This window comes from Palaemon carinicauda, chromosome 9 (genome assembly GCF_036898095.1).
Source record: "Palaemon carinicauda isolate YSFRI2023 chromosome 9, ASM3689809v2, whole genome shotgun sequence".
NCBI classification, from domain to species: Eukaryota; Metazoa; Arthropoda; class Malacostraca; order Decapoda; family Palaemonidae; genus Palaemon; species Palaemon carinicauda.
In genome coordinates, this window is record NC_090733.1 from 61,078,826 (window position 1) to 61,105,395 (window position 26,570).

At 39.3% G+C, this 26,570-nt stretch overlaps 1 protein-coding gene across 1 annotated transcript in view; it reads right to left on the bottom strand.

Annotated features, from left to right (window-relative positions):
- Window positions 1-26,173, bottom strand: part of Rcd-1 (Required for cell differentiation 1) — a 271,308-nt gene extending 245,135 nt beyond the window's left edge. Inside the window, exons 1-2 of the mRNA XM_068379545.1 lie at window positions 25,976-26,173; window positions 25,309-25,458 (exon numbers count right to left, since the gene is read on the bottom strand). Of these exons, the coding sequence (XP_068235646.1) occupies window positions 25,309-25,458; window positions 25,976-26,173 (348 nt within the window). The remainder of the gene's footprint in view (window positions 1-25,308; window positions 25,459-25,975) is intronic.
- Between the last annotated feature and the right edge of the window lie 397 nt (window positions 26,174-26,570).

Here is a 26,570-nt window from a genome sequence, read left to right on the forward strand (position 1 = left end):
ACGAGGAAAAAGTAAATTTTGACTTGCGTTTCCTAGCCTACCCTGGAAAAGATTACAGTATCAGTATTTTTTGGATCATCCTGAATTGTTTTCAGTTTATTAGGGATGAGAAACCTGATAAAATAATGATAAAGGGCTGGGTTGAGTGGACCTGATTGTAGAACTGTAATTTTAAAATCAATTTTATATAATTACAATCTCCTTCATTTTTTTTCGCTTTGCATTATGGCTAGTAGCAGTGAATTATTGGATTATCTTGGGGAAAACCCAAATAAGTTGCCATTGGATGAGGTTAAAGGAAAACTTAAAGTTTTGAGGAGTAAAAGAGCCTCTCATACACAAAAAATCACTATATATTGTAAAAAGTTGCAGGAATTGCATGATACTGGAACATTGTATTCATCTTTGCGTAAAAAGCAGGTAAATTAAGTGGAATTGGAATTAAGTAAGTGAATGCAATGAATTAATTAATTTGCTAATGGAAAAAAACTGAATTAGGAATCAGAGATGAACAGTGTTTTACTGATGAATTAGATGATCAAGCTCAATACAAAATTAATGTTTCAATAGAATTAGAAGCTTATAAAGATTATTTGGTTAAAAAAATAGAGATGAAAGTGTTGGCATTTCTGTAAAAGATTTCACTGATTGTATGAGTGATGGTAAACCTCCTACTTTAACTTGTGGTACTTTTAATGGCAAAGAGAAGGATAAATTTGCTTTTCATAATTTCTTGAATCAGTTTAATAATGTAATTGTTTCTAGAAAACACCTATCAGCTTCGGCTAAATTATCGTATCTGGTTGGTTACTTAAAGGGATATGCACTAAAACAAGTATCACATTTGTCTATTACTGATAAAAACTACGCAGTAGCATTAGATTTGCTGACTGACGAATTCCTAGATAAGGATTTCATAATAGATGAAACACTAAAAAATATATTAAAAGCTGTCCCTATTGATGATAATGATCTTGAGTTTTCCAATGTTAAATATTTTATAGCAGAGGTTAGATCTTATTTATATAAATTGCAGCATTATAATGTAGATTTCTTGGAAGAGGGTTCTGCTGGTAATATTCTTGTGAGTCATTTAATAATGAGTAAGCTCCCTAAAGTAGTAGTGAAGGAGTTGATAAATAAAATTTTAAAAAATTATCCTACCTTGTCAGAGATATTTTACAACTATAAAGAAGCTTTGAAAACTTTAAGTAGAACTACATATGTGAATAAAAAGTTGTACAGAGACAGTAAAAAACCAAATGGCAGTAGTCCATCAGTAGTGCAGGCAAATGAAGTAGAGCAAAAAATTCCCACTGTACAAAATTTGACACTGTGGTAGTTACAAATAAAAATTTTAAAAGTCATTGTAAATTATGCTTTTCTGATGGACACTCTTTAGGAAAGTGTGAAACTTATTTAATCTATGAGTAAGTTAGCTAGAATAATGGAATTATCTCTGTGTACTAGGTGTGCTGGTTCTGGTCACAAAGAATCTGAATGTTATGGGAAAAAAAGGTATGATGAGGTTTAAATGTTTGATTTGCAAGAAAAGAGAGCATATAACACCTTTGTGCCCTAATCAAGAAAAAACTACCAAGACTAATGTTAGTGTAAATTTGTGCTATGCTTCCAGAAATATCGATATCAGTAATATTTTACCAACAATGACCCTAGAGTTGAAGAATGGAAAGAGATGCCGTAAAGTAAGGGGTTTGGTGGATTTTTGTAGTCAGAGGTCCTATTGAGTGAAACATGTTTCCAAAGATATGTGTTCAGAATATGAAAGTTTATATGAATTGGAACATGAAGTGCATACATATATAGGTCAAGAAACTAAACAATTCAAACAAATGTCAACTGGTACAAAGATAGGAAATAGATTAGCATTTGTGCCTCTATCAATAGACGAAGAGATGAATATTTCCTATGAAGTGCCAGGTACGAACCAGATAATAGATAGATTGAAATCAGAGAATAAAAGTTTGGCTGATGAAACATTTTATGAGGAAAGAAACCATGAATTAATAGAAGTAGATATGCTGATAGGTATGGATATAATTCAGTATTTCTCCTTGTCCATTCAGAATGTGGTGGTGGTTTTTGTTTCATATTGAATGGAAGGGTACCCCCAGTAGAAAATGCATTAAACTTTCTTAATTCTTATCAAAGAAAGTCCTTGTTTGAAACTCAGACAAAGGCAAAACAAGTCAGTATAAAGACCAAAACTATGGTTAACTTAATTATGGATCCTCTTAAATCATATTTCAATCTATTGGAACATATTTTGTCTGACAGTGAAGTAGATAATGGGCTGGAAAATCTGTTTAGTTTTGAATCTATGGGTATTAAAACTAATGATAAGGAGCTGGTCTCATTTGATAAACATCAAATAGAAAATTTTCAAGAAGGTATTAGTTTGAAGGAGGGTTATTATCATGTTAAATTACCTTGGTACCCTGAAAAAATTTCTCAAGTGCCTTCTAATCATTTTATAGCCCTTAAGGTTTTGGATAGAACAATGGAATATCTTAATAGGAAGGGACTATTAAGTAAATATGAGGAAGTTTTTGATAATCAATTGAAAGATGGAATCATAGAAGAAATAAATGTATCACCTTCTGATTATGATAATTATACTTGGATACCTCATAGGCCCATAATAAGAACAGATGAACAAGTAACAACTAAAGTAAGACATGTTTTCAATTGTTCCTTAAAGACTAATAAAGAGTTGCCTTCACTAAATGAAGCTGCATACACAGGAATAGATTTAATGGGTTCTATTTTGAAATAATAATTTTATTTTAGAACAAATGAGTATGTTATGCTAAGTGATATCAAACAGGCATTTTTAATGATAAAGCTTTCAGAAGAATATGATAAGAATAGGTTTTGTTTTTTTTCTGGAAAAGAGGAAGTAAATTAGTATATTATAGATATAAGACTATAGTTTTTGGTTATACATCTTCACCTTTCATTCTTAATTATGTTATGAAGCACCATGCCAAGATGTATCCTGAGGATAAGTGTAGAGAAATTTTAGAAACTAATTTTTAAGTAGATAATTTAATAATCACAGGTCATAATATTGATGAATTACAGGAATTATATAGTCTTTGCTCATCAAGAATGCAAGAAGGAGGATTTACTTTGAGGTCATGGAATTCTAATTCACTTGAATTAAGGAAAACCATGGAGGCTGAAGGAAGGCTAGTTGAACATAATTGTATAGAAGAGAAAGTTTTAGGTTATAGGTATAGTGTAAATAGTGATACTCTGGCACCTTGTAGTGTGGAAGCTGCTGCTGTCACTAAAAGAAAAGTTTTGTCTCAGATCTCTAAAGTTTTTGATCTACTGAATTTTACCTTGCCAGTAAGTATAAGAGGGAGGGTATTAATGAGAAAAGTACGGAAATTAGAAGTAGAATGGGATAAAAAAGTACCAAAAGAGATCACAAATGAGATGAAAAGCATAAGTAGAGATTTTGAAATGCTGTCAGAGTTGTCTTTTCCTCGTCAGGCTTTAAATGAACAAAAAACATATGGGCTTCATGTATTTTGTGACAGCTCAACTGAAGCTTACGGTTTTGTAATGTATGCATGTTCTGATGATGATCAAAGCTCTTTTTTGTTTGCTAAATCAAAATTGGCTCCTTTAAGAAAGGGAAATGAGCATAGTGTGCCCACTTTAGAATTAATGGGGGTGATTTTGGCATTAAAATGTCTACCTACACTTATGGAAACTTACAGAAAGATTCAGTTCCAATTTGTAAATATTTGTGTAGACGCTCAAGTTGTATTGAACTGGATAATAACCAAGGAGTAAATCTAAATTTATAAGAAATAGAATATTAGAAGTAGATGAACTTAAAAATGAAATTGTTAAAGAGTTTAAAGTACCTGTAAAGTATAATTATGTGCATACAGAACAAAACCCTGCTGATTTGTTGACGAGAGGGTTGTCTTATAATAAGTTTTTAGAGAATAGGAAATTTTGGTTGGAGGGACCAGAATGGTTAAATAATAATTTTGAAAGGTGGCTTAAATATCCTTTAATGAGTTTGTCTCGACAACATAAAGGTAAAGTAAATGTAAATTATGTGGAAATAGTGAAAGTAAACACTGGCTTTTTTAATATTAATAAATTTTCTAGTTATGAAAGGCTTGTCAAATTCACTAGTTATTTCTTCAGACCTTTATGCAAAGTAAAGGGTGGAGATCCAAGGGAAAGGGCCAAAAAGTATTGGATCAAAATAGGTCAAAGTGAATGCTTCTCTAAGGAAATAGAATTCCTGAAAAAAGAAGTAAAATCAGAAAAAATTTTCCTTCTCTAGTCTCTAATCTAAATCTATATATAGATGAAGATGACATATTAAGGTCTAGAAGAAGGATTGCTAAGTGCTTATATTTTTACTATAATGTTTATAATCCTGTGTTGCTTCCAAAAGTGCATAAATTGACATCTTTAATGATTAATCATTGTCATGAAAAGGTGCAACATTTGGGTACTGGTACTACCTTAAATTTAATTTTCTTAGGGAACACGGGTTTTGGATCCCTAAAGGGTTAGTGGCAGTTAAGACTGAAATAAAGAATTGTAAAGTATGTCAAAAGTATAATGCTCTGGCTTATAAATATCCAAAAGTAGTTGACATGCCAAAGCATCATATGAATTTAGTAAAGCCCTTTGATCATGTAGGAATAGATTATACTGGACATTTCTGGCTTAAAGATGAGATAAGTGGAGGAACAGTCAAAATGTTTGTTTTGGTATTCACTTGTTTGAATATAAGAGCAGTGCATTTTGAACTGTTATCAGATATGTTCACAAGAAATTTTATTTTGGCTTTCCAGAGATTTTGTAATATGTACTCCATTCCTCAATATCTTTATAGTGATAATGCTAAAACATTTATCAAAGGAGGTAACATTTTGGAAACTTCTTTATAATCAAAGGAGTTCCTAAATGAAATGGAGAAGTGTCAAATAAAGCATATCAGAATCCCTTTATATTCGGCTTGGGTGGGAGCTGCTTGGGGAAGGTTAATAAGTGTCTTGAAAGGTTGCCTTTATAAGGCTATTGGAAGGGCAAGATTAACTTATTTTGAATTAATGACCACACTATCAAATGTAAAACTAGCTGTAAATTCAAGACACCTGACTTATAGAGCTAGTACTCCTAACCTTGAATTCATTACTCCAAATTCTTTCTTGAGACTTTACAGTAATTCATCTCTTGTTTTGAGGAAGAATGAGGATTATGTATGGCGAGGTGAACAGGATTCATCCTCATTGGATAAAGCTCTTAACACCCAAGAGGAAGAAGTATTGAACAACTTTAAAACCATGTGGTATGAAAATTACTTGTTAAGTCTACGGGAACACAGTAGAAACGTGTATCAAAATAAATGGGAGAATAGAATAAAAGTTGGAGATATTGTGCTAATTAAAGCAGTAAATAAAGCAAGACCTTTTTGGATGATGGGTAGAGTATTGGAACTTGTATTGGGTTTTGATAATAAAGTAAGAACAGTCAAACAAACTTAAGCAAGGAAATGGAGCAATTAAATATCATTCCATATCCAATGGAAATATCTATAAGTCAGGCAGAAACTCCGACCCAGACGAATGTGAATGGAAACTGTAATAATGAGGTAGTGGCTAGAACACAAGAACAAAACGAGGGTAATAACAGTAGGTCAATTCACCTGAGCCAGTCTAGTAGACCCAAAAGGAAAGCTACAAATAGATTTCTTAAAATGATGAGGGATAATATTGATGCCTTATAAGGCACGGTATATATTTGTAAATATTAGTAATAAATAAGTAGTACTAATAAATATTCATAATTAAAATGCTATACTGTTGCAATGAGGATTTAAAAAGTAGTATTAATAAATATTCATAATTAAAATGCTACACTGTTGCAGTGAGGATTTAAAATGCTACTCTTACTTCTTTAAAGAAGTGAAGAGAAGATAAAGTTATCCACAATTTGTGATAACCATTAATAAATGTTAATGTATGAGTAAGAAATTATAAGGTGAGTACTTTGGGTTCATTGCAATAGTCTATATTGCAATCCTCTAAGGGGAATTTGTTGTAAAGTAAAAGAAATTTCAGGGTTGGCATGGAAATGTGTCGAACTTGTTTAGTAAATAAGAGGCGAAATACTAATCAAATTAATTAAGTATTGTGAAGTATATTTCGTTCTTTTTAAATTAAATAAATAATCAATAAATAAATAATAGATTGAATATAATAAATGATAGTATAAATACACATACACACATATACCAAAGGCACTTCCCCCAATTTTGGGGGGTAGCCGACATCAACAAATGAAACAAAACAAAAAAGGGGACCTCTACTCTCTACGTTCCTCCAGCCTAACCAAGGACTCAACCGAGTTCAGCTGGTACTGCTAGGGTGCCACAGCCCACCCTCCCACATTATCCACCACAAATGAAGCTTCATAATGCTGAATCCCCTACTGCTTCTACCTCCGCGGTCATCTAAGGCACCGGAGGAAACAGCAGGGCCTACCAGAACTGCGTCACAATTGCTCGCCATTCATTCCTATTTCTAGCACGCTCTCTTGCCTCTCTCACATCTATCCTCCTATCACCAAGAGCTTTCTTCACACCATCCATCCACCCAAACCTTGGCCTTCCTCTTGTACTTCTCCCATCAACTCTTGCATTCATCACCTTCTTTAGCAGACAGCCATTTTCCATTCTCTCAACATGGCCAAACCACCTCAACACATTCATATCCACTCTAGCTGCTAACTCATTTCTTACACCCGTTCTCACCCTCACCACTTCGTTCCTAACCCTATCTACTCGAGATACACCAGCCATACTCCTTAGACACTTCATCTCAAACACATTCAATTTCTGTCTCTCCATCACTTTCATTCCCCACAACTCCGATCCATACATCACAGTTGGTACAATAACTTTCTCATATAGAACTCTCTTTACATTCATGCCCAACCCTCTATTTTTTACTACTCCCTTAACTGCCCCCAACACTTTGCAACCTTCATTCACTCTCTGACGTACATCTGCTTCCACTCCACCATTTGCTGCAACAACAGACCCCAAGTACTTAAACTGATCCACCTCCTCAAGTAACTCTCCATTCAACATGACATTCAACCTTGCACCACCTTCCCTTCTCGTACATCTCATAACCTTACTCTTACCCACATTAACTCTCAACTTCCTTCTCTCACACACCCTTCCAAATTCAGTCACTAGTCGGTCAAGCTTCTCTTCTGTGTCTGCTACCAGTACAGTATCATCCGCAAACAACTGATTTACCTCCCATTCATGGTCATTCTAGCCTACCAGTTTTAATCCTCGTCCAAGCACTCGAGCATTCACCTCTCTCACCACTTCATCAACATACAAGTTAAAACAACCACGGCGACATCACACATCCCTGTCTCAGCCCCACTCTCACCGGAAACCAATCACTCACTTCATTTCATATTCTAACACATGCTTTACTACCTTTGTAGAAACTTTTCACTGCTTGCAACAACCTTCCACCAACTCCATATAACCTCATCACATTCAACATTGCTTCCCTATCAACTCTATCATATGCTTTCTCCAGATCCATCAACACAACATACACCTCCTTACCTTTTGCTAAATATTTCTCGCATATCTGCCTAACTGTAAAAATCTGATTCATACAGCCCCTACCTCTTCTAAAACCCCCCTGTATTTCCAAGATTGCATTCTCTGTTTTATCCTTAATCCTATTAATCATTACTCTACCATACACTTTTCCAACTACACTCAACAAACTAATACCTCTTGAATTACAACACTCATGCGCATCTCCCTTACCCTTATATTGTGGTACAATACATGCACAAACCCAATCTACTGGTACCATTGACAACACAAAACACATATTAAACAATCTCACCAACCATTCAAAAATTATTATAGTTGATCTCACCACTTGTCCATTTTCATGGGTATAGAATAACTATGATACAATGAATAAGTGTTTGCATGAAAAACACTTTACTAATTGTTCGTATGTTAGGAAAAATACATACTACTTTCAAAATTGTCAGCTTTTTTCATTGTTGTTATTTGTTTTTGTTTGGTGAGCCTCAATAGAAATGGCTTAATCTGTTATTGTTTCTCTTAACAGGTAATTACAATAATGACCTACACTCAGTAGGGAGTCAGGTAGAGGCTGATCGTGAGGAATATCTCCGTTCTGATCCTGTTGTATTTCAGACATCATGGTTCTGGTTGACCTGTAAAGATTAGTTAATGATTTGTCGAGCCTCTGCCCAGAAACTGAATTAAACGAGTTGAGAATTCAAACGTTCAGCTAGTAAGTGTGGCTTTCATAATCTGTTTTATAGCGATACATTTGTTACCTATTATCAGTTTTGTAACACAGAGAGAGAGAGAGAGAGAGAGAGAGAGAGAGAGAGAGAGAGAGAGAGAGAGAGAGAGAGAGAGAGAGAGAGAGAGAGAGAGAGAGAGAGAGAGAGAGAGAGAGAGAGAGAGAGAGAGAGAGAGAGAGAGAGAGAGAGAGAGAGAGAGAGAGAGAGAGAGAGAGAGAGAGAAGAGAGAAGAGAGAGAGAGAGGGAGAGAGAGAGAGAGAGAGAAACAGTAATGGAATGCAGTTGTTGTTTATTTAAAAGAAACCATTATTATTGAGATTTAATGTGTTTTTAGTTTATAAAATAATCTGCATTTCTGTTTAGGATAGTATAGATATAACATACTGCGCAAGAGACAACACGTAAGAAGTTGCAGCATGCTTCAAGAAAACGAATAGGCTACGAGTCATCTGAACGAAAACACCAACATCTATAGTAAGTAAAGTTGAGCTGTAATGTAGTAATACTACTGTACATGTGTGTCCCATGTCAACGGATAATGAGACATCAGAACATGGGTTTTTCCACTTTATTACAAAAGGTTTGTGAGTACACTCTACAGCCAACACTCTCGGGTGAGTGCCTTATCTCAGAGAACGCACAAAGGCTATTAACTCCCTTTGCAAGCAAGATGAAATCTTGCTACAACATGGAATTCTCATGATTATAGAGTTCATTTACCTTGACGTACAACACATATCTTCATACAAGAATTAGGACATGTATTACAGTAACATAAACTACAGTATCAGTGAGTATTAGGTTACAGTACAGTATCATTAGATATGAACAACTTTTGCAATACAGAACAGTAAGGGAATGATGACGTCTTGGTAAAATTTTACCTTAGCACAATACAGTACTGTACAGTAACCTTACTGTGTCCAGTAGGTAGCATACATGTGTACATGTACCGTACGCTGTACATATGATTATAAACTGTTGTTGAAACCAAATTAAAACAATATTGGGCAGTATTTACTGCATTAATCATCAGTTCGGGCACCTGCTCGTAGCAAGGGGGAGTTACTTCTTAGGTTAGGAATTAGCCCACCCAAGTGCAACATTTATTTGTGAAAATTCCATTTTCATGCCTGTCTGTAACCTTTCACGAAGAAGGAGAGCTAACTGTACCTGTTTATTCAGCAAGATCAAGGCAAGAAAAGATAATAGGAAAATTTGAGGTTCTAGCTGGGTCCACTTGCCCAAATACAAACCTTATGCCTTTTATATAGGAGATTCAACCGATGGTGGGTGGAAGTCCTAAAAGCAAATGGAAGGAGACTGTCCCGGGGTGCCACTCCATGCTACATACTAGCTGTTTAGAGGGCCCCCTAACACCTAGTTATCCTTATAGGATGACGGCATGGGCGATTGGTGCTAGCATAGAATTTAGCATTGTGACTTGACCAAGTAAGCATAAAATTAGAGCTAAGCTCCTCATTCAGACTAGACATTGCCTGACTCCACCTTAATTGAAGAACGGAGTCATAAGACATTTATACACATATATCAGGGTGCACAAAGGACATGGTACCCACCTCCAGTTAGTAGAGGTCGGCTTGAAGAGTTCCTCAGATGCTTAGCCCCTAGAGAGGGGAGAATGGAATAGGAAGTGGCCAGTCACTTACACTTTCATTCTAGACTTAACTCTCGGATAACATCTGCCCTCAACCAACTGCTACTTGTCCTACAAGGGAGCTGAGGTGTTAATAGACCTCGGTTTGCCCAGCCACCACAAGACCCTAAGGTAAAACTGTCTAGGTTCTGGTGGGTTACGTCTTGCAGGTAGTGGGCGGTGAATGTTGTTTGCCACTTACATGCACCCACTTGTAACACCTGCAACACACAGAAATTCTCCTTAAATGCCAGGGATGTGTGGACACCCCTGACGTCATGAGCACGGGGACAGCAGCCGGAATGAAGGGATCTCTCAATTACCTGCCTGATTCCGGAAGATATCGAGTTCTACGTAATCTACCTCTTAGTTCTCTTGGTGCTTATGAAGATCCAGCTGATCTGTGGGTGGGCTCTCTCGGTTCTTTTCATGTATTTCCTCAGCGCCCTCACATGGCAGAATAACAGGTTATCAGGACCATCTGTTATAGAACAGAGATTCTCAATGCCGAAGAGCTCAAACCTAGGACCCACTACAGCCAGATTTTGAATCTTAGCTATGAACTCAGGTACGAAATTAAGTGTCTCTTGCCTCCATACCCTTGAATGGGTGATGTAATAGGACAGACCATGCAGCATGCTGACTCTCTTGGCAAGGGCCAGGGCTAGAAGGAATACCATCTTCAGGGTCACGTCTCAATCTGATGCTTGATGAAGATGTTTGTATGAAGCTTCTTTTATTGAGCGTGGGACCTTAACTATTTTCCCAGGAGGTGGTCTGACTTCCGACTGAGGGCAAGTGCGCTCAAAATTCCATAAGAAAAATAACTCCGTTGGAGAAAAGATTAACTTTATTTAGTTTGAAGAGGAGGCTTAAGGCCGAGCGATGGCCTTTTACCGCCAACACTGAACAAAGTTCTTCCTCCCTGGGGTACAGTAAGAACTCCACTATTGATGGTATAGAGGCACAGAGAGGAGTGGTACCCTGTCAAAAACACCAATGTCAAATGACGGACCACTTTGCCTGGCATACTGAGGCACACAACTCCCGGAGGTATCCTGCCATTCTCTTTGCAACTGGTCTCGAGTGCCCTTCTTTGCGAGCATTTAGTGGATACCCTCTTGGCGTGAAGACGATGTGATGGGATTGCCTGATGGACTCTCTCCATGTGTGGTCGTCTGAGTAGATCAGGATGTGCGGAGAGTTTCCTCAGTGTCTCTGTGAGCAGATGCAGAAGGTCGCGGAAACCATTCTGCATGTTGCCACAGCAAAGCTATTAGGGTCATCGACCGATTTTGACATACCCTGACTTTGTTTAAGAGCCTCCTTATTAGGCTGAAGGGGAGAATGCGTAGATATCCAACTTGTCCCATGGATGTAAGAAGGCATCTTGCCAAAATGCATGGGGATCCAGTACTGGAGAGCAGTACACCCGAAGCTTCTGGTTTAGGGATGTAGCGAATAGGTTGATTGTCAGCAAAGGCTTTCAAGTGAGGAACCCATGTAAGTCTACAACCAAAGATTAACCCTAGAAATATAGCTTCACTTACACATGGGATACATTCACCTTTGATGTATATATCCAGGTCTGGATGTACTCCATGAATATGATAGAAATGGACAACAACAGTTTTGCTTGTCAAAAACTTAAATCCAGTCCTATTGGCCCACTGGATAATTTTGTCAATTGAGAGTTGTAGTTTTCTCTTAAACATTACCATTCTAGCTCCAGCAAATGATATAGAAATATTATCGACAAATAGTGTTGAGAAAACATCTTGAGGAATGACGAAGGATATTCCATTTATGGCTAGTGCAAATAGGGTTACACTTAGCACAATAACCTGGGAACTCCTTCCCGACATTTCCTCCCTGATAGAGCTTCCCCCACTCTCACTAGAAAGAATTTATGTGAAATAAATGATTGAATAAACACTGGTAGCTTTACTTTACTCGTAATCCTAAATTATGAATGGTTTTAAGTATACCATATCTCCATGTAGTATTGTATGTCTTTTCAATGTAAAAAGACTATTACATGGTGCTGTTTGGAAGTAAAGGCTTCACAAATAGAGGACTCAAGTCATACAAACACATCAGTCATTGAGTGCATTTTTCTAAATCCACACTGGATAGATGCTTCTTTTCAAGGTACCACATCAGTCCTGCAATGACCATCTTCTCCATAATCTTACATAAACAAGATGTCAATACCATTGGTTGATAGTTTGCAGCTAAAAACTTATTCCTACTGGATTTTGAAAATGCTAAAAAAATGGCTAGTTCCCAATCACTTGGATATCTATGATCATGCCCTATTCTGTTAATAATGCTAAACATAAATAACTTTGTATTAACAAGTACATGTTTAATCATTGCATTTGGAATTCCATCAGGTCCAGGGGCTGTATCATTACAAGTTACAAGTGCGGAATCAAATTCTCTTTCAATATAAGGAGAGTTGTATGACTTTCCTTCCTGTTGCAAAATTCAAAATGTTCTTTTCTTCAATGCTCCTATACTGGTGACCAGGAGCTGCTTCACAATTGCATGATACATTCGAGAGATGATCAGCCAGGGCATTGCTAACATCATTTGCTTCAGTCACATACTGACCATTCACCTTCAACACTGGTGGTGGGTTGGGGGTGAATTTGGCTACTATCTTTTTTACTTTCCTCCATACATAAGATGTTGGTGTTCTACTGTTGATGGAGGAAACAAGATACCCAAGATTGGCGCCTAGCTTCTTTCATGACATGACGGAACTGTGCTCTATATTTCTTGTATATAATTAAATTCTCCTCAGTACGGCATCTGTGCAATCGAGTTAAGGACCTTCTTGTGGCTCTGTGCAGGGCAGTTAGTTCTGAAGACCACCAGGGGACTGGTCGTCATTAGAATAACTCTGTTGTTTTGGGAATTAAATTGACTCCTGCTGTATGAAGAGTTCCATTTAGTAGGTCTATGGCATCATCAACACTTTTAAACTGTTCTGTATTCCCCTCAATTTCACTTACCTCATGAAATTTAACCCAGTCTGCCTTGTCAAGATTCTATTGTGACGATCTTTGTAACGGTGACCATTGTTAGTGTTTATAATGATTGGTGCATGATCACTAGTATGCCAATCATCTAATGTCCTCCAATTGAAATCAAGAAGGAAGTTAGAGCTTGAGTACCTGTCTGAACATGAAAGTGTGTGGTCTCTCTTGTATTAAGGTGTCCAACATCCTCATTTTCTACAATTGATGATATAATATTGCCCCTGGTGCTGCTAAAACATCGCCCCATAAAGGATGTCCACAATTCAAATCTCCCAAGTAAGAGAAAAGGTTGAGGGAGTTGTTGAATCACCTCTACTAAATTATCATATGAGATATCATTTAGAGGCAAGTAAAGAGAACAAATGGTGTATTTCCTTTCTACTGTATATCAATCTGTATTGCCTTTGCCATCAGAGGTGTACGAATAGACAAAGATATCTGGGGAGTATCTCGACAAACGTATATAAAACTTCCGTTATGGCTCCCTACTTGTTGATCATATGGTGTCCTGTAGTTTATATATTTGCGAGGACAAGGACTGTTATGATTAAGTTTGCTCTCCAGTAGATATATAATTATAGGGAAGTGCTCATGAATGAAGAGTTCAAGTTCTTCATAAGTGGCCCATAAACCCTGACAATTCCATTGCAAAATGGAGGAGAAATCTATGGTTTGTTTTTAGGAAGACCCTTTGGATGAAGTCTTCCCATTAGCAATTATCGATCTAACTATTTCACGGTGGTTTTATTAGAGAGGGTCTTGATAGATTGAGTTCTATTTTTGTGATTTTATTTTTATCCCATTGATCTAATTGTTGAGGGGGATGGAGGATATCAATTTGAATTTCTGATTTTTTTTTTAAATTGTCTTCTGGTTGATCAGAAACATCAACAGACTAAACATCATATTTATTTGACATCCCAACTCTAATGTTTCTTATGGAAGGGGGTGAGAGAGATGGAGGTCTCTCTCTTTTCCGATTAATAGGTGGCGAGCTACCAGGATCTTGCATCTTCCACATTATAGGTGCACCTGGTAACATGGTTTTGAGTGGAACCTTCATCAAATCAGGCAAGGATATGGCCTGAGAGAGGTTAGTACTATTGTTGGTAATGGGGAATGATGGTTGTACAAAAATGGACAATGACCCAGTTTTAATACACCGTGGAAAAGCCTCGGAAGTCAATATGCTTACCTTGTCATGCAACACATTACTGTCATTAGATAATGCATTTTTTTCTTGGAATTGCGGGTACTACTAGGTGGGTTTGATATCTACTGTGGTATATTTCCTCTTGATTATTAATGCCTTTGCATAGCTGTCTATTCAGTAGTCTTTTGGCATGTTCCACACTTATGTGTTCTACACTGGATTTGTTGAGGGCAGCTTCTTCTAACTTATAAAACTTGCAGCTCCTATCAGTGGATTTATGATTTGAGTTGCAGTTCAAACACCTGGCCTCAAGTGTACACTCTCCATGGTAAGATCTGGAACAAATGCTACACATTTTTTTATTTTTGCAAACTTTAGAAGGGTGTTCAAATTTGAAGCAATTGAAACATTGCAGTGGCTTCTGTTTGAAAGGTCAAACTTCAATTCTTTCATTTCCAATACTGATGGGGAAAGGCACATCACCATCCTGGAAAGGAAGGATAATTATTGACATCCCAGGAACCTTATGCACTTTCCATGCTGTTAATGGACACATGGCCAATATTCCCTCTTCTGTAAATTCATACTGGTCTTTATTGAAGACTACTCCCCTTCCTAACTAAAATCATTTGGCACAGATGAGGAAGCTATTTTTTCCAAAGTGAGATATAACACCTGGTGCAATGGTTCCTACCTTTTCCTAATTTAGTTTGCGAATTCTAAAATAATTCCCAATAGTCCCTTTAGGCTACATTTGTGGTTTTGGCTTTCTCTAGGAAGGCATAGTAAAATCAACTTCTTTTTCAAACCAGTCAGCAGGTCTATACACATTCAAATTGTTTGGCATCTTATCACAAAGGGCACCCATGACATTTAAGTTATTAATTTAATATTATTGATGTTACATATTGCAATAAATGCTTCTTCATGATTATCATAAGATATCCATGAAGGCCATTTTTCATTTTCAAGTTTCATTTTACTTCTTTTATCTCACCATAGCATTTAAATGCTCTATGTAGCTTATGATAATTAGTATCTATTGGAATTTGGGTAACATGTAGGACTCAAAGCTTCCCTTTGTTACTCGACTTACTCGGTTTTGAAACACTAGTAGAGGGGTCCTTTCTTTTTGTTCTTAGGTCATCAACAGAGTTTCACTAAATAAATCAGCAAAGGTCATTAACGGCGTCTGGGGTTCGCCATCTGATTCAGGGGTATGAGGAACATTAAGTTTATTCATTGATTTTTTTTAGGGGGGTAGGAAAGAGGTAATAATGATAATGAAAAAAAAAAACATAAGTATAGGGGAAAGAAAATAATAAGACTATCTCAAATTCCAAAGAAGACCCCTTTAACCTTTCATGGAATTAATTTCTTCAACAATGACACCTGCAAGAGCTGCTTCCCTTACATCCACTCCCTACCCTACCAAAAAGGGATGGTACCACTATGATTAGAGTTGCTCAAGTGTATGCCAAACCTGCTTGAGGGGACTGAGAGCATTACAAGAATAAGATCATCCGAACTTTAATCATAGTGGCAGGCAAACCGGACCGAATGCCGAAAGTCCTATCTCTAAGAAACCGGCCAACCCCTGGAATCTGAAGGTCAAGTTTTTTGTTTGAGAAGAGTCCCATGTGCCAGTATGGAAATACTGACACTTTAGGTCTCCAAACATTATCAGGTAATTGGCAAGACCACCACAGCCCCCACAATTGATTTTGAGAAAAAAATTCCAATCTCAGATATGATGTCCTCTAAAAGAAAATCTGGACTGAAATGGGTAAGAGAATTTTGACAGTGAGGTAGGAGACAGATGATAAATATGAAGGAGAATGAAACAATTATAAGTGGTAGACATAAGAGGAAAGAAATTTAGAGTCAAACTGAGAAAACAAAATTCCCCAGTTTGAGAGCCCTCTTGCCCATCACCAAGCTTCAGCAGGGGAATGATATGGAATGCTGAAGCTCGAAGACTTCATCAAGGCATTCTCTCGTTAAGAGGGGAGGCACGGTAGGATAAAACTCAATCTCTCCCAGACAACATCCAGGCTGGTAGGTGCAAGAGGAGGTCACTGTGAGGTCACTGCATAGCCAAGCTACTGCGTCTGGAATCCGACGGGACCTCACTCCCATTCAAGGATTCCAATGGAATAGTAGGAACGCCCACGGAAGGAACTGTTGGGGAACGTTCAGTCGATCCGCAGACCAACTGCTTTGTAGTGCTTTGCGGACTGTGGCCAGAGGCAGCACCCAAACTACCCAGTGTCCAAACGCCAACCACACTCCAATGTTCACTACACAAAAGGGTAAATCGGTGGAATACCCAAAAATCTGGGTAAAAGGCAATCAAGGATGAACTGGTCCCTGGGCACAACCCTTTGATTTTATACTGGGCAAGGGGACCCAGCAAGAACCTTACTTCCCCCTTACCTTCCCTTTCCTTGAGCTTGCTGAATAAACACATAATATGACCGTTCATTCATTTCTGGGAAGTTAGCAGAATTTATGAATAGCTCTATCTTCTTTAGATAAGATGGCTTCAAGCTTAAGTAGAGTTTCAGAATATTAGGTGAAAGGGAAAAATGTCTAGACTGGTAACAGGACACATTGTGGGAGAAAAAAATATGATAAATGACTTATTAGAAACAGATTTAATAAGAAAACTTATTAGGTTGACAATAAAATATTTTTGTCAAATTCAAATAAGCAATTAAAGGAAACAAATAATACTAAACATGTAATGGCCGCGGGGGCATAAAAACAATTAGAATAGCGCCAACGTATCCCTGCATTTCATAAAAGGCGACTAAAAGGGACGGGGCGAGGGGGCTGGGAACCCCCTCTCCTGTATTATAATCCTGTGAGACATCAAAGAGGTGGAGCTGGAGGGAGAGTGACTGCTCCCCGCACTCTAGTTTTGGGGTGTTTGAATGTGCGTGGATGTAGTACGATAGAGAGTGAAAGATGTGAGATTGGAAGTATGTTTAGGAATAGAAGGATGGATATATTGGCTTTGTGTGAGACAAAGATAAAAGGGAAAGGTGAAGTGATGTTTGGTTAAATGTCTGGTGGAGTGTCTGGGATTGAAAGGGGAAGAGCAAGAGAAGGTGTGACTTTATTGCTGAGTGAATGGATGACAGGTAAAGTAGTGGAATGGAAGGAGATATCATCTAGGTTAATATGAGTAAGGATTAGGTTTGGTAGGGAATGTTGGGCTTTTGTTAGTGCATATGAGCCAGGTTGTGAGAAAAGTGAAGAAGAGCGGAATGAGTTCTGGAATGAATTAACTAGGTGTGTAGAAGGATTGGGTAGAAGGAATTATGTAGTTGTCATGGGTGACTTAAATACTAGAGTGGGCGCTGGAGAGGTAGAAGGTGTCATTGGGAAGTATAGCGTACCAGGTGAAAATAAGAGTGGTGAGACTGGTAGATATGTGTGTTGAGCAAGAGATGGTGATAAGTTCTAGCTTTTTCAAAAAGAAAGATAAAAACAAGTATACATGGGTAAGAGTAGCAAATGGAAGAGTGGTAGAAAGGGCGTTAATGGATTATGTGTTGATAACTAAAAGAATGTTTGGAAGATTGAAAGACGTGCACGTGTTTAGGGGTATGGCTAATGGAATGTCTGATCATTTCTTGGTGGGAGGAAAATTAGTTGTAGCAAGAGTGGGGAATAGAGTAGGTGGATGTAAAAGGGAGCTAGTCAAGGTTGAAGAGCTAATAAAACCGGGGGTAAAAAGTAAATATCAAGAAAGGTTGAAAATAGCATATGACGAAGTGAAAGTAAGAGAAACTGGTAATTTAGAGGAGGAGTGGAAGTTAGTAAAAGAAATTTTTTTTGGGATTGCAAGTGATGTGTGTGGCAAGAAGTTTGTTGTAAGCAGCATGAGGAAGGGCAGTGAATGGTGGAATGAAGGAGTGAAAGTAAAAGTGGAAGAGAAAAAGAGGGCTTTTGAAAAATGGCTGAAGAGTAATAGCATAGAGAAGTAAGAAAGATATAGAGAGAAAAATGTGGAAGTAAAGTGCAAGGTAAGTGAGGCAAAGAGGGCTGCTGACCTGAGGTGGGGTCAGGGATTGGGTCAGTCATATGAAGAGAATAAGAAGTTTTGGAAAGAAGTGAAGAGAGTAAGGAAGGCTGGTTCAAGAATTGAAGAGACAGTGAAAGATGGAAATGGAAGGTTGTTAAAAGGAGAGGAGGCAAGGAAAAGGTGGGCGGAATATTTTGAAAGTTTACTGAATGTTGAGGATAATAGGGAGGCAGATATAATTGCTGTTGCAGGTGTTGAGGTGCCAGTGATGAGAAATGAGAATGAGAGAGAGATTACAAGAGAGGAAGTGAGGAGAACACTAGATGAAACGAGAGTAGGAAAAGCATCTGGTATGGATGGTGTGAGAGCTGAGATGTAGAAGGAAGGGGGTGTGACTGTACTTGAATGGTTGGTGATTGTTTAATATGTGTTTTGTGTTGTCAATGGTACCAGTAGATTGGGTTTGTGCGTGTATTATACCACTATATAAGGGTAAGGGAGATGTGCATGAGTGTTGTAATTCAAGGGGTATTAGTTTGTTGAGTGTAGTTGGAAAAGTGTATGGTAGAGTACTGATTAATAGGATTAAGGATAAAACAGAGAATGCAATCTTAGATGTACAGGGTGGTTTTAGAAGAGGTAGGGGTTGTATAAATCAGATTTTTACAGTTAAGCAGATATGCAAGAAATATTTAGCAAAAGGTAAGGAGGTGTATGTTGCGTTTATGGATCTGGAGAAAGCGTACGATAGAGTTGATAAGGAAGCAATGTGGAATGTGATGAGGTTATATGAAGTTGGTGGAAGGTTGTTGCAAGCAGTGAAAAGTTTCTACAAAGGTAGTAAAGCATGTGTTAGGATAGAAAATGAAGTGAGTGATTGGTTTCCGGTGAGAGTGGGGCTGAGACAGGGATGTGTGATGTCGCCGTGGTTGTTTTAACTTGTATGTTGATGAAGTGGTGAGAGAGGTGAATGCTCGAGTGCTTGGACAAGGATTGAAACTGGTAAACGAGAATGACCATGAATGGACGTAAATCAGTTGTTGTTTGCGGATGATACTGTACTGGTTGCAGACGCGGAGGAGAAGCTTGGCCGATTAGTGACAGAATTTGGAAGGGTGCGTGAAAGAAAGAAGTTGAGAGTTAATGTGGGTAAGAGTAAGGTTATGAGATGTACGAGAAGGGAAGGCGGTGCGAGGCTGAATGTCATATTGAATGGAGAGTTATTTGAGGAGATAGATCAGTTTAAGTACTTGGGGTCTGTTGTTGCAGCAAATGGTGGAGTGGAAGCAGATGTACGTCAGAGAGTGAATGAAGGATGCAAAGTGTTGGCGGCAGTTAAGGGAGTAGTAAAAAATAGAGGGTTGGGCATGAATGTAAAGAGTTCTGTATGAGAAAGTGATTGTACCAACTGTGATGTATGGATCGGAGTTGTGGGGAATGAAAGTGAAGGGAAGTCAGAAATTGTATGTGTTTGAGATGAAGTGTCTAAGGAGTATGGCTGGTGTATCTCGAGTAGATAGGGTTAGAAACGAAGTAGTGAGGGTGAGAACGGGTGTAAGGAATGAGTTAGCAGCTAGAGTGGATATGATGTGTTGAGGTGGTTTGGCCATGCTGAGAGAATGGAAAATGGCTGTCTGCTAAAGAAGGTGATGAATGCAAGAGTTGATGGGAGAAGTACAAGAGGAAGGCCAAGAGGTGGATGGATGGAGTGAAGAAAGCTCTGGGTGATAGGAGCTATCCTCCTAATCACCCAGAGAGTGTGCTAGAAATAGGAATGAATGGCGAGCGATTGTGACGCAGTTCTGGTAGGCCCTGCTGTTTCCTCCGGTGCCTTGGATGACCGTGGATGTAGCAGCAGTAGGGGATTCAGCGTAATGAAGCTTCATCTTACTTGTTTTTTTGGGGGGGTTTAAGTCCAACCCTCCACTGAAGTCGAGTGAACTACTTCTCGGGCGGGTCTGTGATGGATAACGAGGAAGGGTGGGCTGTAGCACCCTAGCAGTCCCAGCCGAACTCAGTTGAGTCACTTGTCAGGCTGGGAGGAACGTAGAGAGGAGAGGTCCCCTTTTTTGTTTCATTTGTTTGATGTTGGCTACCACCCAAAATTGGGAGAAGTGCCTTGGTATATGTATGTACATAATGGGTGGCTGAGAAGGGGACACAATGGTGTGGTACTGGAATGAAATGATGTCTTGATAAAAACAAGAAGAATATTTATTTTTTCGAAAAGAAAAAAGTTCATATCATTCCTGAGAGAAGAGAAAAAACTTACAATCCTCAGTGTTACACTCAGAGGGGATGGCTAAATAGCATATCAAATACAGTCTAGAAACTTCCTAAAGCTGTTACAAACATCTACATATTATAGTACAAAATAAATGTCATCATGTGTAGGTTGCTGTTCACAATTCCTGCTACAAACTAGGGCATCTTGATGAGTACTAGTTCAATAATCATCTTTAGGAAATGTCTAAATTTGTTTCACAGCATCATTGATGAGAATCTATTCAGTAGTGAATCACTATGCCAAGTTCACAGTAGTTTATAACATCTTGGAAAGTTCACGTCACTCCAACAATTCTATGGGTTAGCAAGATACCCAAAGTATGTCTGATATACATATGTTCCCGCAGTCCACTGGCTGGGCTATTTCACAGCAGTTCAGGTCAAATCCCTCACCCTTGGGAATTTCTGTCAACATACGATGTCAAATGTCTGCAGTATGCCTTTTTTTTTCTTTTCACAAAAATAAATATTTTTCTTGTTTTTTGAAGACAGAATTTCATTCAATTACCTTATACCATTGTGTCCCCTTCTCCGCCACTGTATGTCTGATATACATACGTTCCGGCAGTCCACTGGCTGGTTTATTTCACAGCAGTTCAGGTAAAATCCCTCACACTTGGGAATTTCTGTCAACATACATTGTCAAATGTCTGCAGTATGCCTTTTTTTTCCTTTTCACAAAAATAAATATTTTTGTTTTTTGAAGACAGCATTTCATTAAAGTACCTTACACAATTGTGTCGCCTTCTCAGCCTTTGTCTTTTTTTCTTAATATCATTGTTTTTCTTTCTTTTTTTTTTTTTTGTTTCTTAAATAACCATAAAACAGCTAATCTCTGAATAATATTAAACAATTACAGTCCTGTCTGGATCCCCTTGCCCAGTATAAAATTAAGTGGTCGTACCCAGTGCCCAGTTCTCTTGACCTGTTACCTAGATTTTTTTGGGTATTCCACCGTTTTACCTTTTTGTGTAGTGAACGTTGGTGTGTGGTCGGCATTCTGACACTAGGCAGTTTGGGTGCTACCTCTGGCCACAGTCCGCAAACCACTACATAATTTTGGTGCCCAGACCCGGGAAACACCAACCTCTAGATATGGCACAGTCAACAACCAAGAGTCGAAAAGCTAAGAGGAGGCTTAGTCGGGATGTGGCGAGCCTCGTCACGATTGTCAGTGACCTGGCAACTCAGGTCAAGTCCCTGACACTTCAAGTGGCGGCGCTAAAGAGCGTTGAGTCGTCACCAACGTGCCACATTTCCACTGGGGTCACAACCACAGTGACCGCCAGTGCTCATTCCATATCCCCAGCTTGGCAAATGTCAATGGTTTGGCCATTCCGGTAGCTAGAGAGAACCAGTGATTGGAGGTCTCCAGCCCCCTCTGGGGTTCTCACCATTGCTCCCACCTGTACCAGGCTTCTGGGAGTCTCCTGCTCGGGCTGGACCACTTGCTTCCTCGCCTGTTCCAGCCACTAACCCCTTTAGTCCGCCAGAGACTGTAGTCAGTAGACTAGGGGAGCAGTTCCTGGTCAACCCGGCCAAAGCCAGTAGCCCAGAAAAGGCTCCAGCAGCTACAGCTGAGGCAGTTCTTGCCAAGACAGGGGCCATCCCAAGGACACCACCAGACCAGCCATACCCGAAATGACAACATCATCACAGGGGTCTACCAGTTAAGATTCTGGTAGTGAGGCTTCTGGTGACACTTCCAGCTCCTGCTCCAGTGTTAGCTCATCTGATGTCTCCACTGACCAGGTCCAGTCTCTCCAGACAGAACGCAGTCTGTCTGATCTGCTCAAGGTCCTCGACTCCAGGAAGAACCCCAAGCCTGGAATCTTCCATGTAGAAACTGGTAAGAGTTTTGCCCGATTCCTGAGGGATTTTGAGGCCTACTGCGCGAGTAAATATATCGCAGGAAGCTCTGGCCAGTGGACCGTTGAGCTAGGAAAATTCCTAAAGGGGGATATAAAGAAGGCGTTCTCGGCCATAGGGGGTCTCGAGATCTCATACCTCGACATGAAGGAATGCCTCCTCGACTGGTGTTGAGAAGCCTGAGAGAGATGTGAAGTGGGTAGGAAGACCCGGTTAAGCAGTGCCACCTGTGGCGAGGAGGAACTGCTTAAGATTTACACCGTGCGATTGGCCTCCCTGTATAGGTCAGCCTATCCTGATGCCTATGCACCTGCTTCCTTGGTTTAGGTGGGGTGCCATGGAAAGGGAGGGACCGTGAGGATGTCAACTTATTCCCATCCTCGTACTCTTTTTCCCTACCGAAGTGAGCAGCATCAACATGTCCTTCCAAACGATCAGCCTGCGAAGGAAAAGCTACCTTTCTTTGCAGGGAAACAGTTCCTCCAGCAAAGTAGACCGACCATGAGGAGAGTGCTAGCAAGATGAGGGCTGATAAGGTGAGCTTGAGTGTGTGCCCTTCTCAGCTCACACAGGTAAAGTGTTGCCTACCTAAGTGCGCTCATCTAACTGCGAGTTGCATGCAGCGTGTGCCAGCGAAGTGCAGTTCACCTTTGCTCTGGGTGGGTGATGTACTCGTATCTTGCATAAGAGTCCTGATGGTAAGACTTGCCAGAGAGAGCAACACGCATAGCAAAGGTAGCGAGCGCACCTTCTTCAGGCAGACGAGCTAGCTCACCCACCTCGCTAGGTGATAGGGTGCAGTATGCTACGTAAAGCTCGTCCACTAGAAAGTGGTCAGTGCGGCCCCTCACTATTGCGTTAAGGAGAAAAACTCCACTGCTTGCCTTATCCCCAAGACGGTAAGGTGCACTGTCTTTCTCTACTCTATGGGAGAGGAAGGGCAGGCGGTTGCTGTGCGATTGCACGCAGGCAGCGAAGCAGGTTCTTCCAAAGATGCAAGCTAGCGAGAGACTGGCCTTGTATAGAGCGTAACGCTACACTCTGCCCTACAGACACAATGACGAGAGAGAGAGATCGCAAGCAATAGCCTCCCACCATCATCGTCCAGCTCCGAAAAGTTGTGCTCTGATGGACTAGTCCAAAGCACTTCAGTGGGAAACCCAAGAGGGAGACCACTCAGGCGAAGGTCATCTCTCCCAAGGGCAAGTGGGATGATCAACCCCTTTTGCCCCTGACAGCAAATCTCTTTGCAGGCGAGGAGCCTGTCGAACAGGAGCTGTTGAAGGAAAGCTCTCCCTATGAAGGGAAGGCTGCCCAGCTTCTGTTGGAGGATAACTTTCCTTAGGAAGGGAAGGTTGCCCAACACCTGGTGGAGGATAACTTTCCCTCGGAAAGGAAGATTGCCCAACACCTGGAGGCAGACCTCAGGCAGCTCACTCTGTCTCCCCTCTGGGTGAGCGAACTCGGACAGAAGTTCAACTCCTTGAACTGCCCTTGGGATACAGCTTAAGTTAGTCCCTGGGTTCACCCTAAAGGGATCCCACAAGTCACTTCGAGGAGTACTGGTCAGCAACTGCTCACACCAGCGTAGCGAACCAGAGCAAAGGTTGGGGCAAGCAGTGACTGAGGTCAAGGTGGCCGAGCATGCAACTCTTTCGGTCCTCCACCTACGGAGTCTCGTTAGGGAAGATCGGAATCAACCCCTAGGAAATGTTTGCTACTGTTGCGCACCTAGCCACAAGATCTAAAACCTTTCCTCACACAGGGAACCAGTGAGCCCCAAGGAGGGCCACAGCAGATAAACTGTTTCATCAGAGAGAGACTCCCTTAATGTGGCAGCAGCCAGAGCTTCTTCATTAGGGGAAGCAACGGAGGCCCCGGACATGTAGGGTTGCCTCAGAGTCACATGAGTGCCATTTGTACTCGTCAGACTCCCAGGGGAAATCGAATGAGCAGTCACTATGGTGAGGTAGTGTCAGCATAGATCGATGGGGAGGTTTGTTCCCCTTCAAGGCTACTTCAAAGATGAAAGCTCCCTCTTAGCCTTTTTCTTCCATTGCCTGGTAAACCTCAACCACTAGGAGGGCTACCGCTCCCGATAAACCTGGCAAGGAGACTTCTACGTACAGGAATGACTCTTACATGCAAGGCAGAGATCATGAGGATCCGTCTCCTCAGCCAACATGAAATTTCCTCAACGGCCCTCTTCATTGCCGGGACAAACCCGTATACTTAAAAATCCCACAGGCAGTCACACCTGAAAAGAAATGAACGAAAATAAAATTTGTTTTCTCTTAGGCCAGTTAAAAATAAATCTTAATTTTGGATTTTGTGGAGGAGTAAGATAACATCTGTATTCCACTGAGCCAAAATAAAAAGTGACAGCTGTTTACTAGTGCTGGTATGAGCAAGGTGGTTGGTCTACCCTCATTAACCCCCAGGAGGGTAGTTACACCTTGCAAAAGCTTTAATGGCTGGTTTCAGCTAGCGCCAAAATAATATCATGTAAAGAGCGTAATGTTTGTAAATAGTACCAGAACAAGTCTCCTTTACACTTTCCAGACAGACCTAATGTACAGCTAAAAAAAAAAATACGCACACGAATATATATAAAAAAAAACAGCACTGAAGTCCCGAATGCATATCGTAAACAATGCAAGTTAATGCTAAAATGATGAGTAATGCACTACAGTACTTTGCAGCATTAGTTACTCTCGGCATTGGCAAGGAGTTTGTCTGTCGCCAAATCAAACGTCCTCACTTGAAATTGAGTTAAGAGTTTTTATTCAAGAACCTCATGGGAGGCCATTTGTAATGGTAATTTGACCTCAACTCAAGAACCTCCTGTACAAGTAACTGAAAAAAACAATATTACCTTGACTAAAGCTCCAATGACACCTAACGATGTTAACCGAAGATATTCAAAAGGTCGAGTTTTACTTATAGTTTGTAGAAAGGGATAGAGATACAATGGTATGTGAGCTGCCAAAAAAAGTGATCTCGTTTCTGGATGAGAAGCCACACACTGCAAGAAAAATGGTAATTAGTAACTAAAATATTTACAACAGGTATAAGCTCTTATAAACAAGCTAACCTACAACCTTAACCCTATGAATCAATATGAAATATTAATATTCCATTAAAAATTCAAGCCAAGTCATTTAAGACACATGTTTCATCATCCATGATTTTCCAGTTATCATTTTGATTTTTTTTTAAACATACCACAAAAAAGTGCAAGTACTCTTTTTTTTTATTTTTTTTTAATGACATTGCATATTCAACAGTAACTTCACAAAGCAAATAAAATATATTACTCCTCTTCATAGAAGATAGAACCTGACATATTTCACACTAAAGAGAATAGCAGAAAATCATAAAAAAGCCTAATCATTAAATTTCCTTTTGGAAATGGCATAATTTTGTCCAACAAATTTTTCTAGAAAAGTTTTATCTTAATAAATATAACTAATTACTGTATAAACAAATCTAATACAATATTCTATATTTCCTAAAGAACATCCATACTTTGAATAACATACCTGGAGCAAAGCAAGTGCATTACAAACTCTATTACTTTGGTGAGCAGTAAGGGTGGCAGGACTGATAGCTGGATAAATGTTGATAATTTCTTGAAGGAGGGCAGCAACGGTTCCAAAGGAATTCCATAAAAGGGGGGCTAAATCTGGGACAGATTCACGCTTTTTGCTGTTGAGAATACTTTCATTATACACAATCATTCCCAACAATAAAGAATAAGAAAAAATCTATTGAAATGCACAATACTTGCAATTAAGATGTTTATTCTAAGTTTTTTTCATACTATTCTTGACAAATGATTGCATTTTGTAAAGGCATAAAATAACTTTATGTTATCTATGGAAGTTATAGCTATCTAAAAATCAGTTAATGGAAATATATGCTCCATAACAGAAGAGGATATTTATTTGCTTTAATAATAACGATACAGAGAATATTTTTAGAGTACAACAGTGCCTGCTTATACAATACGGATGCATTTCATAATTATTGTTAAGTAAATTTTAAATTTCAATTATAAATTTTATTTAGATACTTACCTGATAGTCATTATGCTTTAACCAATTAAAGCCACTTGCTCCCCAACCTTTAACAAAA